The 15,766-nt window shown below is 58.7% G+C and overlaps 9 protein-coding genes across 9 annotated transcripts; 2 read left to right on the forward strand and 7 right to left on the reverse strand.

Moving 5' to 3' along the window:
• Positions 1-1,549: 1,549 nt before the first annotated feature.
• Positions 1,550-3,482, reverse strand: GGTG_12764 (hypothetical protein; the record flags this gene model as incomplete). The annotated part of the gene is made up of 2 exons (XM_009230665.1): positions 1,550-3,094; positions 3,228-3,482. 2 exons carry the CDS (start codon positions 3,480-3,482, stop codon positions 1,550-1,552), a joined length of 1,800 nt encoding a protein of 599 aa, XP_009228929.1.
• A 277-nt stretch (positions 3,483-3,759) lies between these two features.
• On the reverse strand, positions 3,760-4,561 carry GGTG_12765 (hypothetical protein; the record flags this gene model as incomplete). The annotated part of the gene is made up of 2 exons (XM_009230666.1): positions 3,760-4,141; positions 4,470-4,561. 2 exons carry the CDS (start codon positions 4,559-4,561, stop codon positions 3,760-3,762), a joined length of 474 nt encoding a protein of 157 aa, XP_009228930.1.
• A 686-nt stretch (positions 4,562-5,247) lies between these two features.
• Positions 5,248-7,095, reverse strand: GGTG_12766 (hypothetical protein). Its single transcript, XM_009230667.1, has 2 exons — positions 6,416-7,095; positions 5,248-6,337 (listed from the first exon to the last, which is right to left on the reverse strand). Exons 1-2 carry the CDS (start codon positions 6,737-6,739, stop codon positions 5,552-5,554), a joined length of 1,110 nt encoding a protein of 369 aa, XP_009228931.1. The 5' UTR covers positions 6,740-7,095; the 3' UTR covers positions 5,248-5,551.
• A 797-nt stretch (positions 7,096-7,892) lies between these two features.
• GGTG_12767 (hypothetical protein) lies at positions 7,893-9,365 on the reverse strand. The gene has a single exon (XM_009230668.1). The coding sequence runs from the start codon at positions 9,235-9,237 to the stop codon at positions 8,872-8,874; it is 366 nt and encodes a 121-aa protein (XP_009228932.1). The 5' UTR covers positions 9,238-9,365; the 3' UTR covers positions 7,893-8,871.
• Positions 9,366-9,843: 478 nt separating this feature from the next.
• GGTG_12768 (hypothetical protein) lies at positions 9,844-10,613 on the reverse strand (the record flags this gene model as incomplete). Its single annotated transcript, XM_009230669.1, is given in 3 exon segments — positions 9,844-10,339; positions 10,476-10,492; positions 10,505-10,613. The coding sequence occupies 3 exon segments, from the start codon at positions 10,611-10,613 to the stop codon at positions 10,250-10,252; spliced, it is 216 nt and encodes a 71-aa protein (XP_009228933.1). The 3' UTR covers positions 9,844-10,249.
• A 122-nt stretch (positions 10,614-10,735) lies between these two features.
• On the forward strand, positions 10,736-11,017 carry GGTG_12769 (hypothetical protein; the record flags this gene model as incomplete). The annotated part of the gene is made up of 1 exon (XM_009230670.1): positions 10,736-11,017. One exon carries the CDS (start codon positions 10,736-10,738, stop codon positions 11,015-11,017), a length of 282 nt encoding a protein of 93 aa, XP_009228934.1.
• Positions 11,018-11,306: 289 nt separating this feature from the next.
• Positions 11,307-13,267, forward strand: GGTG_12770 (hypothetical protein; the record flags this gene model as incomplete). Its single annotated transcript, XM_009230671.1, has 4 exons — positions 11,307-11,465; positions 11,669-11,880; positions 11,959-12,109; positions 12,200-13,267. The coding sequence occupies 4 exons, from the start codon at positions 11,307-11,309 to the stop codon at positions 13,265-13,267; spliced, it is 1,590 nt and encodes a 529-aa protein (XP_009228935.1).
• Positions 13,268-13,591: 324 nt separating this feature from the next.
• Positions 13,592-14,468, reverse strand: GGTG_12771 (hypothetical protein). Its single transcript, XM_009230672.1, has one exon. The coding sequence runs from the start codon at positions 14,380-14,382 to the stop codon at positions 13,633-13,635; it is 750 nt and encodes a 249-aa protein (XP_009228936.1). The 5' UTR covers positions 14,383-14,468; the 3' UTR covers positions 13,592-13,632.
• Positions 14,469-15,154: 686 nt separating this feature from the next.
• On the reverse strand, positions 15,155-15,619 carry GGTG_12772 (hypothetical protein; the record flags this gene model as incomplete). Its single annotated transcript, XM_009230673.1, has 2 exons — positions 15,155-15,390; positions 15,461-15,619. 2 exons carry the CDS (start codon positions 15,617-15,619, stop codon positions 15,343-15,345), a joined length of 207 nt encoding a protein of 68 aa, XP_009228937.1. The 3' UTR covers positions 15,155-15,342.
• Between the last annotated feature and the right edge of the window lie 147 nt (positions 15,620-15,766).

The raw sequence follows: 15,766 nt of genomic DNA on the forward strand, positions 1-15,766 counted from the left end.
CTCCTTTGAGCCGCAGATCCCCAACATATTGTCCGCGCCGGGATCTGTCCGAGAGCTTCCCCGCCCGTCCGCCCGTCCGCCCGTCCGTGTTGTAATTTTTTTAATCGCTGCCAGCACTTTAGCCTTTCCCTTAGTGCGGCTTGGGGCTCTATAGTTCTCGTCGCCCTAATTTTGTCTCGTCTTCGTAAGACGTCATGGGGCCGGAGCTAGACCGAGGCTACCGCCCCCCGGAACCGACGGCATGGTATTTAGTGCCGTGCTTGTGGGAGTGTCCCCGAGCGGTGTCTGTTCCTGAAGATCACGGTCAGCTGGTTGTCCCCTGCCCCAACCATCGTCTACTTTCTTGAAAACCTACATGCCTTGGGCGCGAAACAGCACTGGCGGCCTTCCTTTGGGGGAATGTCCGAGGCCAGGGCGCCAGCGATGGAAGGGGAGAAAAATACGAACAGCCTAAACGCCACGTCCAAGCACAGGGGCCCTGCCGGAAATGATGTTGTCGTCGGATTCACACTTTCACCCAATCTTGCTGATGGGGAATTGGCCCATCTCTTTGCGCAGATTCTCGTGTCTTGCATGGGGATTCTGCCCGATTCTGGCCTCTTGGCTGCGAATCAATCATCACGTTAGCTGGACCCACGCAGTCAAATCATCATGCATATATCGCATCTTCCCGTTGCGGCCTGCCTCCGTAGTGGCGCCGATATTCATGCATCGCGGCCCCGTCCAGCTTCGTGTGATGGGGCATCCGAACTTTCCCTTATCTAACGAGGGAATCTCACATTGGCACACAGAAATTGGTGAAACCAACGATGTTGCCCGCTTGAGAACTATGCTCAGCAACTTTTCGCCGGTAGCAGACACGATTGGCGCACAGTAACATGGCTTGCAAGAGCATTCAACAACGGCCTTTATACCACACTCTAAGTGGCAGAAAAGATGGAAGGGCGATTTCTTCAAGACCAGCAACACAACGAAGCATGATCAGACTAAAACAAATAGACAAAGGAGAGAGGTATATCATGAATATGTGACCAAAAAAAACTCCTACGAACAAAAAGGTCCGTGGAAAAACAACAAGCGTGAGAGGTCCAACAAGGAAGAGGACAGTCATTCTCATAAGTACTCTCCCCATTAGACATTCCCATGCAATACAGCATGTCGCAATGGCAGACTGGTAGAGACGACGCCATGCAATGAGCAAAGGAGAACGTGAGGAGTGAAGCCCGTGGGCATGATGATGTGGGTGTAAGAAAAGAGTCGGTAGAATGCCGGCAAGCGTGGGTAACTTGGGCCGATGGTATCGTGAAGAAAAAAGGCGTGACAAAGAAAAAGAAAGGCCCAAGAAATGGCATTTGTAAGGTGAACAAGATTGTTCCGCCGTAATTAGAAGTTCGTGAGTGCTGCTGGTTGTCCCAAAATGCTCGTCAAACCAGACCTGGAAAAAGGGGGTTCAGAAGTAGAATAACGGGGAACAGAGGTGGCAGCGGGTAGGGAAGGATGGCGAACACTAGGAGTAGCCACCCAGCCCTCACGACACTGCCATCCCCACTCAGTAAGTCTCGCCCAAGTCCTCTAGAACCTTGTTTGCGGCACTGGAGCGCCTCCCAGCAGCCGGTGGCCCGCCGCTCTGCCTCCGCGTGGACGATGGCATGGGTATCCCGCTCGTGACCGCCGACCCGTCGACGTCGAACTTGCTGTACGTTCCGCGCCTGCTAGGCGTCCGAAGCGCAGGGTCGAACTCGTCCTCGGCTTCGGCGCCGTAGCCCGACATGCTGCCGCTCATGGAGCTGCGCGGCCGTACCCCGAGTGGCGTCCTCGCCCCGCTCATCGACGTCCGGCTGATCGGTCGCGGCGGCGGCATGTCCCTGGACGACGCGCCGTGTACATCCGTTCTGCTAGCCGGACGGTACGAGGTGACGGACGCCCGAGAGGAGGGTCGCGAGGCATCTGGGTCCAGGGGGTTTCGGTTTGGTAGCGGCCCGAACGACAGGCGCGATACCCCAGACGTTGACAGTCGTGGCACGTGGCTCCTGTTTGACGAGGTGCTTGACGAGAAGTTGTTTGTGCTGCCAGCGCCGCCGATACTGGACCTCCCGGCCGTCGGGGTCGCATCTTCGGTGCCGGTAACCGACGATGTTGCGCTGCCCATCGTGCGCTTCCTCGACCGGATCGTAACCGTCGAGGGAACAGGGACGCCGGCAGTTCGGGGCGAGGCACGTGGCGGCGTGGTGACGGGTGCGGGAAGCTTGGAGCGTACCGAGTGTACACGGGCCTCGAGCCGCTGCATCTGTGCTGTGAGCGAGCGAATGTGCGATAGTGAGGTAGAGCTGGGAATTTTGTGCGAGGCAGCGCGCTTTGTCGAGGTCGCCGTCGGCCGCGGGGCGGGGGTACGGGCGTGGGATGCCGTGGCGACCCGCGAGCCTGGAGGCCGGGAGGTGGAGGAGGTGAAGAGCTGACGCGGTTTCGGCGTGACGCTGTTGTCGGCAGACGGTAGGCGCGACTTCTTTTGCGACGAAGGGGCAGGGGTCCGAAGAGGCGCCTTGACCTTGGGCAGAGTCGACGAGGCCTCAGACATGGGTGGTGAGGGCGGGTCTTGCAACTCGGAGACGGTCTCGGCTGTCGCCACCGACTTGGAGTCGGGCGGCGTCGTTATCAGAGGCGAGCTCGCCGTCGAGCTCGGGGAATGATCGAAGGTGGGCGATTCGGGCACGGATATGTCGGTCGAGATGGAGGATAGGTGGCGGGCCTCGTACTTCTGGACCTTGCCCTGCAGGATCTCGGCCTCGATCTTGAGGTCCGAAAGCTCGTCCTTGAGCCGCTGGTAGTCGATGCGTAGCGTCTCTCTTTCTTGCTCGCCTATCTTGATCTCCTCCTCGAGCAGGACGGCGCGCTCGATGGCGACATTGTATTTGGACTCGAGGTCATCGAGTGAAGAGGTGGTGTTTCGGGCCTGGCGGGCGTAATCGTCGTTGGCGACCTCTATGTCGCGTAGCTTCAGTTGGAGAGTCCGGTTGGTGTCGCGCAGTGACGTGACCTCCTTCTCTAGTGTGTTCTGAGCTGCGTTTGCCTCTGCTTTGGCTTCCCTGTACTTGGTCTGCAGCGGGGCGCGGACGGCAAGTTAGCAAGGCGCATTCTGCGTTTTGATCGGCCGCGTGCCATCCACGGCAGGGCCGGCATCGAGGCATGCCAGGGCGAGCTGAGGCGGCGCAAATGAAACGCGCCTCCACAAAGGGCGGTGACGATTCCAAACTTGCCTTCCACTCGTCCACCTCGTACCCGAGAGTCTCTGCTTTCTCCTGCAGCCCGCGCTCCCGCTTGTCGGCGGCTTCGAGGTCCTTCTCCAGCTCCCCTTCCAACTCTTTACTGGACTGCTGGAAGTCGGCTAATTCCAGCTCGAGCTGCTCGTATTGCGCCTTGTACCAAGAAAGCTGATCTTCAGCGCTGGCTCCGGCCGGTGGGGGCGATGACGGGGGCTCCGCCATGGTAAACGGAGGGGATTATGTGGTGCGCCGTGTCGGGGCGGCAAGTTGCATGTGATGGGCGCGAAAGCCACGGGGGCAGGCTGGTCGGGGTGGTGGTCGCGGGTGGCGGTGGTTGGGAGGGCAGAAAAAAAGGAGGGGCGGTCGGCAAGCGAGAGTCGAGCGTGGTGGGTGCGGCGACGTTGGGCTGCGCTTGGCAATAAAAGCGACAGAAGACGAACAAGGAACAAGAAGCGATGCTGAAAAGGATGATGACGAAGAGAATCTCGGCGGAATGCAGTTACAAGGTCGTAAGTCGTCGTGGTCGTCGTCGTCGTGGATTGCGGCCAAACTGCGCGCGGGCGGGCGTCAACAGACACCACGGCGGCTGGGCAAACAGTCGGTCGAGCGAGCGGGCGTAGCTTTGGAAAGGGGGGGCTGGGTCGTGCGAGAAAACGTGCGGGCGCGGTGGTCGTAGGGGCTTTTGTCGGGTGAGCCGTTCGGTCGGCTCCTTACCTGTTGCTGCTTTGGCGGTTGGCTGAGATTCCGGCCAGAGCCCGGCGTCGAGGGCTGTCGGTGCTGGCGGCGATGTCGATGGGCGACGGTTGGCGCTTTGTGTCCAGGCAGGATTCTGTTGTTGATGTTCTGGCTTGGCCGCCTTTGCGATGGGTGCTCTCCTGGAGCTGGCATCGCGCTAGGCCTCTTTAGGTTTAGCGGGGCTAGCCCGGCAACCGTGCACGTCCTTTGTGGGCAGGATCCTTGCATGATTCGTTTGCTCCCGCTTTGGGCTGGCTGCTGGGTTGGGTTGCTGCCGAAGCCAAAAAGATGAAATGGGACGAGCAAGGAGCCCTGAAGGAGCCGCCCATCAGAGGGGACAAATGTCTGGTGTCGCCATAGATGCAAATCCAAGCGGGCGTTTCTCCATCCGGGCCGTTGCCTAAAATAACACGAATCCATCCCATGTTGCGTGCGAGAACCCCTCTGGGTGTCGACTACCCAAGTACACAGTACCTGGAGACGCTTTTGCTTGGTTTAGGTGTCGTCTGCAGGTCGCGTCTTTGTCTTTCTGCGCTGCTCAGCACGCACACGCAGGTCGCCAGCATGTGCCTTGTCTGGGACAGGGTATGTTGGTGGCTTCCTGCATCTGCGCTCCTGCACCGCCGAAAGGGTCCATCATCCCCAGCTGTAGCCAAGCCGGCTCGGTGCTGGTACACCAATAAGCAACTGGACAGCTCCAGTTTCCCCTTGAATTCTGTGCATGACGAGCTTGCGATCTGCCTTTTCGGCGAGTGATCTCTGGTATGGGAAAGTAAGCCTAGTCCGTTTCACACAAAAAACCGCCTGGGCATCCCGCCTTTGCATTGCATGAATGTTGCTCATCTCTGGATCGCTCCGCTAGCCACATCTGTTTTCAAACCCTATCTGTAGGGTGCTTCCCAGCCCTAAACTTGAAGGGATTCTTTCGCATGCTGTAATCACCGTGATGCCAGGGAACACGTATCTCTGACCAGAACGTCCATAGCCCAGCCTCTCAGTTTTTCGTATGTAGGGGCTATGGTCAATTACGGCAATGTGTGGTAAAGGGCTGAGCACATGGTGGTGGGTTTTTCCAGCTGCACAGCGTTTCACCGCCATTGCATCCCAAGGCGTTGATCCCGTGCGGGAAAAAGCAACCCCACCGAGGCCGGTGACATGGATGCCATGCCTGCATAGGGGACGACAGTCAGTTGGTTGCCCACAATACGGTTCACCGACAAAACGCTGCAATCTCCGGCCGTACCTGCAGAATCCAGCCATGTGCTTCTAGCAAAGCGGTGTCATTCTTTTTCTTGCTCGCAGCTTAAAGGCAAGGATGAAGTGGGTATTACTGCGTATGAACTGCTATGGTCTATAATAAGGAAGCGGCTGGTTTCCCGCCGTGTGTACGGTGATGCATTTAATGTCCCTGTTTCCCCGCTACTTCGTCGTCCCAACCTAGGTATTCAAGAAAATCCCCGGCGCCCTGACCCTGGTGAGGAAAATTTGTGCAAGGAGAACAAGGTGGATGTGAAAAGAGATAACATATAAACAAAGGGAAACCCGGCCCCGATCGCTCATCGGGGCTGGGCAGTGGAACCGTCGGCCTTTGCCGAATCCTCAGCGACTTGGGCGACGGCTGGTATCCAGTGATCCCGCATATCTTCTAATGTGGCGTCCGCATCCGCCACTGCCTTGGCTGCTGCATCAACTCCCTCCACAAGCTGTCCCAAGGCCTCGAGCACTCCGCTGCCTGTCTTCGCAGACACCTCGGCGTGGAGCATGGTGCGGCTCCATTCGAATCCCCAGGCCTCGAGCTTCCGCCGCCGTGTGTCCACGCCCTCCACTGCTGCAGGTGCGGGACTGATGTCGTCTCCTTGTGGATTCTCAGGCTGACGCCCGGGTCCATTGCCCTCGAGATCCCTATGTCGAGGCAGATCTGCTTGGAGGCCGAGAAGTATGACGGGAAACGGCGGAGGGCGGACCGACACAGGGGCCTTCGGCTCCGCAATCTGGGCCGGCCCCTTCTCCAGGTCCCTGGGCTTCTCTCGACCTCGGCGACTGCGCCGCTTGCGCTCCTGGGCAACCCGCTGGTGCTTGCTCTCGGCGCGGCGTTGTTGCATACTGCGGATGAGCGCGCTCTGCAGCTCCTTTGCAGCCTCCAACGAGGCCGGCGAGTTGACAGCATAGGCAAGAACCACGGCCATGTGCTCGGAACTGGTCGCGAGCCCGCTGTTGAGAAACCCCTCGAACGGTAGCTTCGCCATTCCTAGGGTGTACACGCTGCCGTCGCAGAGGTACTGTGGCGGCGGGGTAGCGTATGGTATGTCCATCGTTGTGCAATCCATGCTGCCAAACCGGGTCTGTGAGGGTGGCGATGCAAATCGCCCAAGTCAGCCAACCTCCTTGACACAGTTGAATGATAGCCGAGACCGCCTTACCCTCTGTATCAGAGACCGCACGCCGACCCCCGGCGCAGCCAGGAACGCGACCAAGACATTGGTAGTCGCAACCTGGTTTGTGCTGTATCCGAGTATCTTGAGCATTTCAGTTCTTGGAGGCGGCACCCCGCGTGGCAGGTTGCCAACCCTCCACAGGCTTTCATGGAATGCCCTCGTGTCCCGCTCCTGAGCCGCCGCGGCTGTGGGCTCCGCAGTCGCGCCCCTGGCTTTCCTCCTAGCCCACCGCGGCCGCTTGCTGCCATGGTGCGGCTCCGAGGCCGCCTCTCCCCAGCCGGGGAACAGGCGCGCTAGCAAGGCCTCCATGGACGGGATGGAACGCTGCACCGGTTGTCGGTCGAGTGTGGCGGCTATCGCGATTGTGATGCGGCCGCCATCTTCCGACGGGGAATCCCTGCGGCGGATCGACTCACGAGAGGCGCGCGTCTAGCGGATGCAAAACAATGTGCGGAATTAAATATGATTTTGTATCAGAACCGATGTCAATTGCTGTTCTGTATCGACATGCAGCGGCGCCAACAAGTACAAGACAAATAGACGAGAAAATACTACCAAAAGTTGGAAGCAAACGATGAAGTCGGACGTGACGCGTGCACTGTCTTGGTGGGACAGCAACGCTGGCGGAGGCACCCCATTAAGTGGACCCGTCGCTGTTCGGTTGGGCAGAAACGTTAATTTGATGATTTGAAAGGCAGAAGGGGTCTAGGGCCGAGCATGGAAGTCAATTGGGCAGCGCTATGGGAAACGGAGCAAATTGCCGGCACGGTGATGTCACCGGGAAATACCCGTGATTTCCGAGGATGTTCTGTGGGTCCAGCTGGGCGCCACCCACACGTGTCACACACATTGAGGACTTGATCTTTGTTTGTAAGCCAGCATCGCAGCGCTATCTGTTGGCTGCCTACCTTTGAGGTCGTCCAGTCCGTGGTGAAAACAGTCAACACACACCGGGCTCATCCGAGTTCCACTTGTACAACCCACGGGACGTCCCAAATCATGGGACGATAGCCACGCACAATTGTTCTTTCGACGCTACTTGGGCAGAAGGTGTTGAGACCATCAGCCTCCAGTGTGACTCGCCTTGGCTGGAATGCCCCCAGTGCGATGACAATAGGAGTCTATTCACAGCCCTCCTCACACCAACACCCGGATCATCATTATGAGTATGCGTAGCGGACTGATTCTATGCCACTAAAAGCAAAGCGGTTCCGCAGAGCGTCGATAATATTTCTACGGGGCTGTGGGTAGGAGCCGGCTACTCCTGCTGCTAGGCTCGGAAAGCTCCTAGTGACGGTGGACAACAGTAATTACGGTAATCTGCGCAGGAAGGGAGTAATTAAGTGAGGTATAACGGGCAAACGCAAGGTGGTCAAAGGCCGTTTCCTCTGCTCCCACGGCCTGGTGTTTGGGGCCACATGATCCCAGTCGACACGGATCACGGTGCCACCGACCTTGGGGGCGTGGACGCGCATCATTTGAGAGGTGGCGATGTAGAAGGCAAAAGAGTTCGGGGAAACTATAGAAATAGCTCGCAGCCGGGTTTTGTTGTACAACAAAAAAAAGGCATCGAACAAAGGAACAAGCCAGCACACTGGCCAGTATGGGAACAAACGGAGGACGACGCGGTAAAGTGTGATGTGTGACAGCTATCGCGTTGATGACTGGCAATAGGCTCGGCCACCACCATCCACCACCATCCACCACCCTGCCATTAGATATTTCCCCTTCATTTTAGCCTTCTTTACTTGTTTTGCCTTTACTTTTTTTTGTCCGTCTTCCTATTTTCCGCCTCCTACTTCTCCGCACTGGCTGTGGGCACGACCCTTCTGACCTTCCTCATGCCCGTGGGGCGGCCGACAGGCACTGTCGAGCTTGTCAATCGCCACTAGTCAGCCGCAGCTAGCGCGGCTGGTAACCTGGCCGCCCATGGTGGCGCATCTGAGTATCATGCCCTTTGCGTTTTTCTTTCTTTCTTCCTTTCCCGTTCTACGGTATGACGGGCTTTGAGGTATTGCCTTGTACTGCCCTTATTTCTACCATTTGGTGATTTGTGATTCGTAGGGAGTGACTGGATTCTTGTGAGACCATGCTAGAAATAGCAGGAAACGGCAGGATGTGTGATGTGACGGTTCAGGTTGACGATGGAAGAAAATGAACCACATCAGTGGATATCGTCAGTTTGTTTAAGTTCCGCCACTCAGGGAATGGGCAGAATGTTGGTGGCTTCAGCCACCAGCTGCCCTAGGCGCAACTGGTGTGTATATAGTGCTCGTGACAGGGCTATGTGCCTGGGACCATGTGCCTGGAACCGGGCCGCCATCCGGTGCCAATTGGGGACTTGGAGCACACGGCCGCTTGCCGGGAGCCACGCGCATGTCGCTACGCCATATGCTAGGTATTTATATATAGCAATAGGTATGAATATATAGCGGAGGTCTCTACTGTACCAAGGCTGAGCTCCACGTGGCTTTTGCGGCCGGCGATGGAGCGGTTGCCAAGCCGTATCCCCGCACCTGTAGGGTCTGACCGAGGGCGATGGCGCGAGGTTTCTGTTGTTCGGTCGTCAAAGTCGGAACCGAGGCGGTAACCTCGGACAATGGAGCGCTTCCTGGACATGTAGCTTGACGATCAACGGCCCGTTCGCACCCGGCCCGTTGGCGTGCTCTGGCAGCATCTTGGAGCGCAATGGTGTCGGTGTCGAGTCCTGGGTGCCTGGGGCACGCGGCGCGCACCTGCGAACGGCTGGGGGCTGGCATTTTTTGAACCCAAAGTCTGTTCTTCTCGTTCCCCTCTTCTTCAGCCATCAATGAATCAGTGCTCAACTTCAGTGCTCAACTCCAACAGGCAGGCACGAGATGGCAGAGATAACGGCATAATGTCAAATTCCAACCTAGAGATTTGCTCTTCAGTCAGGAGTCGGCACCGGACATTGGACCAACCCCCCTGCCGGTCGTCTCGGACCTTCCTCTTTCTGCGCTCCAATAAAAACAGACATCTTCCCGTTCTGGGCATCCCCCCGCGCCGAGTCCAGGCCTCCTTGGCTTGCCAAGTGCCTAGCAGCCGATCTCTGGGCGGGGCGTCTAAGCCTCGGTCAAGCTGCCAGGTGGCAAGTACTACAGGCTCGGATAAGGAGAAAGGGCCCACATCCGGTCGCGAACAGGCCACTCTCGGTGGCCAGATTGGGACTCGGGGGGTCCACGGGTGGTCTGGAGGACGCTTGGCTGGCGCAAAGAAGCTTCGTTTCCCAGCGCACAAGAAAAAGTCAAGAGATCCGGGACGCCCCGCTTCTCCGCCTGGGCAACGGCACGAACAACGCCCACTCGACTTGGCGATTGGGGAACGACGACGACGACGCGTGTTGTTACTGGTGGTAGGTGTCTTGGAAGCCAATAATCTTGGAAGTTAACAATGTACGTAACGTTTGGTATTTATTTCCTATCATATATAAATCCCGACGCAAGTGGCCAGGTGGAGTTTGTTCGCAGCAATTGATTGCGTGCTTTGGGGTCGGTGGACAGCCCAAGGTCTTGACTCGGCCGGCGAACAGTTGGCTCCAGCTGTTGCCTCGACTCCCTCCAGATGGAAAGCACAGGCACAGGCCTGCGCTGTCAACTGCTCGCTCGTCTGCCAGCCAAGTGCTCACCCAACCAACCGACAGATTGATTCCATGCATACATGACCCCACCATCGGTCAGATATGCGGGCAATTCCCAGTGGCAAAGCGTAAGGGCGCTGGTGGCTGCTCGCGCTGAAGGGCTGGCTTTCCCTGATCTGATGGTGTGTGTGCGGGTTCCTGCCAGCTAGTGGACGGCGTCTTTATGGGGCCGCATTGATGATGCACCCACACTTGACATTTGGCCTTGACATTTGGTTGTTGCTGCCAGCCGCCTGGATTCCGTCCCGGTCCTGTAGAAAGGGCATGTGAGAGAGGGAAGGGAAAAAGAAAAAGGGAAAGAGATAAATGGAGAAAGAGGCAGCTGGATGCAACCCCCGGTGTGTGTTTGTGCAACGGGGCCGAACCAACCTGCATGTGTCCGCATACAGCAGTCCGGGCCTGTGCTGTGTACTTACTCAGGGTGTCAGGTAACAGGCAGTCTATCGCTGACGGTATCAGGGATCCCATGTCCCATCCCATGTCCCATCCCGGCCTCTCCATCATCAGTCTGGGGAACTTGGGCATGGCTGTCGAGGGAGCCTGGCCCCACCGTGCGCGTCCCTGTTGCTATCTCTCCGCAAACAATCCGTTAGGATTCGTCAACTCGACAGTGGATCCCTCCCTCCCCCGTGGGCTCACACGCGCACATGGGCGACGGGTGGCCTTCCCTTTCCAACGCCTGCCCCCGCTGCCACCCTCTCGTCCGGACCTGGGCCCCCATGCTCGGTGACCAGGCTGGGAAATACGACGGGTGGGCTTGCTGCTCCTGTGCGACCCTCGTCCATCATCGTGCCGCCCTCACCACCACCACCACCACCACCACAATCACGACGCGCCCGGGGCCTCGCCGCTGCTGCGTCTTGGCAGAGGAGATCACTCAAATTGCCGGGCCATTAAAACACCCGGCCATGCCACCCTCCTCCTCCTAGCCTTTCCTTTTTTCTTCTTCTTCCTTCTCTACCCCTCGCGTCCGCGTCCACGGTCACTTCTGCCGCACGCCCTGTCCCATTCACCGACCTTTTGTGGCTCACTTCCACATCCAAGATTGGTGATTGACCATCTAGGCATTCAAGCACGCGTAATAACGTGCGCCTATTGGGTCAGGGAATCTCAGTCGGTGTCTGTAAAAAGCACCAACTTGACAGGCAAAGAAAAAAAAAGAAGTCGGAAAACAAGCCAAAAAAAAAAAAAGAGCACAGAACCATCGAGTCTGTCAAGATGCGGAACCCCTTTAGCAAAGATGACGAGAAGCGCTCCGAGTCGCCCATCGAGGCCGCCGCCGTCAATAGCGACGGCGAGGTCGGTGAGGCCGCGGACGACCTCCACCGTGGGATGAAGCCGCGCCAGCTGAGTTCGTCGCCCGTTGCTCCTCTAGGTGTCAGGCGCCTACTCGAAGTCGTGTTCATTTTTGGCTAACATTCTCTCTGCTGGGTACCAGATATGGCAAGTCTGCCCGATACTCCCCGACCGCTCTCTGCGCGGTGGCCTGGAGCTGCCGCGCCGGGTGGCTAGCAGGAACCGAACGAAAGCCGAGAGGGTGACGTGGAATCGTTTGCTAACTGACATGGCCCCTTTTGTAGATGGCTATTGCTGGCGCCATCGGTACTGGTCTGATTCTCGGCTCCGCGTCTGCGCTCAAGAACGGCGGCCCCGGCTCGCTGCTCATCGCCTACGTCCTCATGGGCTGGGTCGTCTACGTCGTCATGGTCGCCCTCGGCGAGATGGGCACCTGGCTTCCCCACAAGAAGAGCTTCTCCGGCTACGCTACCCGCTTCGTTGATCCTGCTTTCGGGTTCGTACTTTGCTGGACCACGTCTACTGTTGTCTTGTTGGGCATATTTGGCCGCTAACGGAATCGTTTGCCCAACAGCTACGCCACAGGCTGGAATTACTTTCTGAAATACGCCGTCGTGCTGCCAAACAACCTGACCGCAACGGGCCTGCTCCTGAGATACTGGGCACCCGATATCAACGTCGGAGTCTGGATCACCGTCTTTGGAATTGCCATCATCTTGCTCAATGTGAGTTCGGCTCGCCAGGTCCCAGCAAGCGAGAAAGCGGGGTGTCTTGCAAACAAAAACAACCAAACATATGCTGACAACATGTCCTAGCTCATCCATGTCTCCTTCTTTGGCGAGGCCGAGTTCTGGATGTCTCTGGTCAAGGCCCTGGTCATCGTGATGCTGATCCTGCTCTGCTTCATCATCGCGCTCGGCGGCGGTCCCAACGGCTTCCGATCCGGCTTCTACTACTGGGAGAACCCCGGCGCCTTCGCGCAGTACAACGGCATCCCGGGCCCCACCGGCCGCTTCCTCGGCCTCTGGGCCTCCATGGTCCAGGCCACCTTTGCCTACCTGGGCACCGAGCTGGTCGGTGTGGCCTTTGGCGAGACGCCGAACCCGCGCAAGAACGTCCCCCGGGCCGTCCGCCAGACCCTCGGCCGCATCATCTTCTTCTACCTCGGCGGCGTCCTCGTGCTCGGCATGGCCGTCCCCTCGACGCACCCGGCGCTGCTCACGGCGGCGGCCTCCAAGACGCCAAAGGGTGACGCCTCCCCCTTCGTCGTGGCCGCCACCATCTCGGGCATCAACAAGCTCGACCAGGCCGTCAACGGCCTGCTGCTCGTCTTCACCATCTCGGCCGCCAACTCGGACATCTACCTGGCCGCGCGCTCGCTCTGGGCCCTGTCCAAGGACGGCCAGGCCTTTGCCATGTTTGGCCGCACCAACAAGCGCGGCGTGCCCATCCCCGCCGTGGCGCTGTCGTCGCTCTTCATCGCGCTGGGCTACCTCAACGTGACGACGAGCGCCGCCGTCGTCTTTGGCTACTTTGTGTCCATGGTGACCGTCTTTGGCGCCCTCAACTGGATCGCCGTGTTGGTGTCGTACATTTGCATGGTGCGCGGCATGAAGGCCCAGGGCATACCGCGCTCGTCCCTCCCCTACACCAACCCGCTCCTGCCCTGGGGCGCCTACATCGCGCTCTTCATCACCATCGTCATCATCATCTTCAACGGCTTCGCCGCCTTCATGCCCACGTTCCAGGTCGACAAGTTCATCACCAGCTACATCGGCATCCCCATCTACCTGTTTAACATCGCCTTTTGGAAGATCAAGAACAAGACCAAGATGGTCAAGCCCGAGGAGATGGACCTGACGACGGGCCGGAGGGACGACTAAATTTTTTTCCCCGTCTAGTGTGTCTTGTGGAAGCTTTAGCACGACCGTCATATACACCATCTCGCACATAGACGTTGCCGCCTGCTGGGCGTATCTGTCCTCTAGATTCCCCGTGTTGTTTTTGCACCAACCTATTCCAGGTTCTGCGTAGTGGCGTGGAGTCTTCTTATCATGTAGATGACGGATTTGTGACGGCAAGGGAGGCTCATGTTTATAGCGAGCTATGATAGCATTTGATGATTCCCCCATGATATCAACCACGATTTCAACGCACAGAAGCACGATCTGTCCAATCTTGACACACACACGCCGCCGGTTTTGTTCGTCTCCAGAGAATTAACACGCTAGCCCCCTCCCCCCCCTCCTCACACGCAGATGCCACTGCAGTCCCTGCCGCCGTTGGACGTCCAGCAGTCGTCGCGCGGGTCGTCGACGCACATCTTGCCGGCGGGACAAATGACGCCCGCGAGCCCGGAGCACGGCGTCGTGGGCCGCACGCAGATGCCGGGGGCGTCGCAGGCCATGCCGCAGCCGCCGCCCCGGCGCGGGTCGTCGACGCACACGTGGCCCGCGGGGCAGTCCTTGGGCACCACGCGCTTGCCGCCGCAGTCCTCGTACTTGGGCGGCGTGACCGTCGGCCGCGGCGGCGGGCGGCGGGTTGTGCGGGTGCGAGAGGTCGGCTTCTTTGTAGTGGCGGGCTTCTTGGTGGTGGTGGCGGTGGTGGTGGTGATGGTGGGCTTCTTGGTGGTGCGCGAGGTTGGCTTCCTTGTCGGGGTGGCGGGGGACGTGGGCTTCTTCGTCGTGGTCATGGCAGGAGTGGTGGGCTTCTTGGCCGTGCGGGTCGTGCGGGTGTGGCGATCGATGGGGCCGAGGGTGTTGGTGCCCGGTGGCGGCAGCGTCTTGACGGGGCGGCACACGCCCTGGCAGTTCTCGTGCCGCGTCGCCGGGCAGGCCGGGTCCAGGGCCGAGCAGGTGCTCCCCGCCTCACAGGGCGCGATCTTGAAGCCGCACCCCCTGCCCATGTCGGGGTCCTCTAGCGAGAGAGCGCCGGCCGCGACCTGGAACACCAGGCATAGGGCCGCGGCGGCGACGGTGCGGAAGATGGACGAGCGCATTGTGGCGTTGATGGGGGTTGGGTTCGAATCTTGCTCTTGGGTCCGTGTCTCGAGGCTGGCTGGCGAGATGATGAACGATGTTGGACAGACAGGACCACGCCTCGTTTAAATACGCGTGCTGACACAACAGGCGGTGCGACGAAGCTCAGGTGCAGATCCCATCTTACCGTTTCTGGCACTCTAGAGCGCCGGAGTGAGACAGGACAGACGGAGGGGCAGTCTGTGCAACGGACAAAACCCCTGGCGGATCAAATTTGGCCTGATATTGTGGCGTCGCCGGTGCCGACTCTCCCGTCACCGCGACCCGACGCGCGACCTTTGCATTTTTCCGGGCGCACAGCACTCAAGATAACGCAGGAACCAGGCCCGCCGTTTTGCATGTTTAGACAAAAACCTGGAAATATTCTTTCCTTCCCTAGTAGCCACACCCAAGAAACGACTCCTGCCGGGATGGTGCAGGTGGCGGTACGGCTAAATGGGCAGGGCGTGACGAGCTGAACTGGAACAATATCGCCTCGACCGGATTTGGAACGCGGATGGAGAGGGGGTAAAGGGGCTGCGGGCATGGGGGATCGACAGGTTGGGTAGCTCGTATCCGCGTTAAAAATGGATTGGAGGTGATGAACATCGCTTTCTCTTCGTCTCCGGGTGCATGTATTATCTGGTCGTTATGCCAGGTGAACGTCAGGGGTTGGGCTTTCAGCGTTGGCTACGACACCGCAGCATCCGACGCTACAAAACGGGACACTGCGGGACAGACATGTATACGTGGGCTAAGTAGTGTTGTTTCAAGCTATGTGCTGTATTGGCTCCATGTACTTCTTCACCATGGGCTGATGTGAAGCATGGCAAGTTGGTAGCCAAAAGTCCCCTGCTTCTCTTGACAATAGCCATCCCTGTGGAGCGTTACCACACCCTGCTATACTAGCCACGGTGGTTTAAAACAACCCGCCTTCCCGCTTAGGAGCTCTCGGCGACGACGAGGACGGGCTCGCGCTCGATGACGGCCTAGGGGAAGAAAGCAGGGACAAGTTAGCGTCACAGCCTTGGGAAAGAACCAGCGAGAAACAAAACTCACCCCGCTGGCGTCCAGGGCATCGGCCCCGCGGATCCAGCGCTTCCAGCCGCGGCACCTGGGGAGGTTGCCGCAGCGCGGCTCGCTGCAGGGGCAGGGGGTGCCGCTGGCGGCGACGCCGAGGGCAAGGGCGGAGACGGTGACGACCAAGGTGAGCTGCATTTTTGCGAGACAGTCGATTTTTCTCGGGGGCGGGGGGAGCCTGTTGGGTGCTGGGATGAGAGGAGGTAGCTGGTGGTGTGCCGTGGTATCGGAGAGGGACAGAGAGGGAGAGAGGGTGGATGTGTTATCCCATTTATGCTCAGGTCG

The sequence above is a fragment of the Gaeumannomyces tritici genome (genome assembly GCF_000145635.1).
Source record: "Gaeumannomyces tritici R3-111a-1 unplaced genomic scaffold supercont2.9, whole genome shotgun sequence".
In the NCBI taxonomy this organism is placed as follows: domain Eukaryota; kingdom Fungi; phylum Ascomycota; class Sordariomycetes; order Magnaporthales; family Magnaporthaceae; genus Gaeumannomyces; species Gaeumannomyces tritici.

Excerpts from the sequence above, each read along its gene's own strand:
- GGTG_12767 (XM_009230668.1), bottom strand. The coding sequence starts at position 9,237 with ATGGCTGAAGAAGAGGGGAACGAGAAGAACAGACTTTGGGTTCAAAAA.
- GGTG_12766 (XM_009230667.1), bottom strand. The coding sequence starts at position 6,739 with ATGGAGGCCTTGCTAGCGCGCCTGTTCCCCGGCTGGGGAGAGGCGGCC. Across the intron at positions 6,338-6,415 it reads TGCGGTCTCTGATACAGAGG|ACCCGGTTTGGCAGCATGGA; the intron begins GTAAGGCGGTCT and ends CCACCCTCACAG.
- GGTG_12771 (XM_009230672.1), bottom strand. The coding sequence starts at position 14,382 with ATGCGCTCGTCCATCTTCCGCACCGTCGCCGCCGCGGCCCTATGCCTG.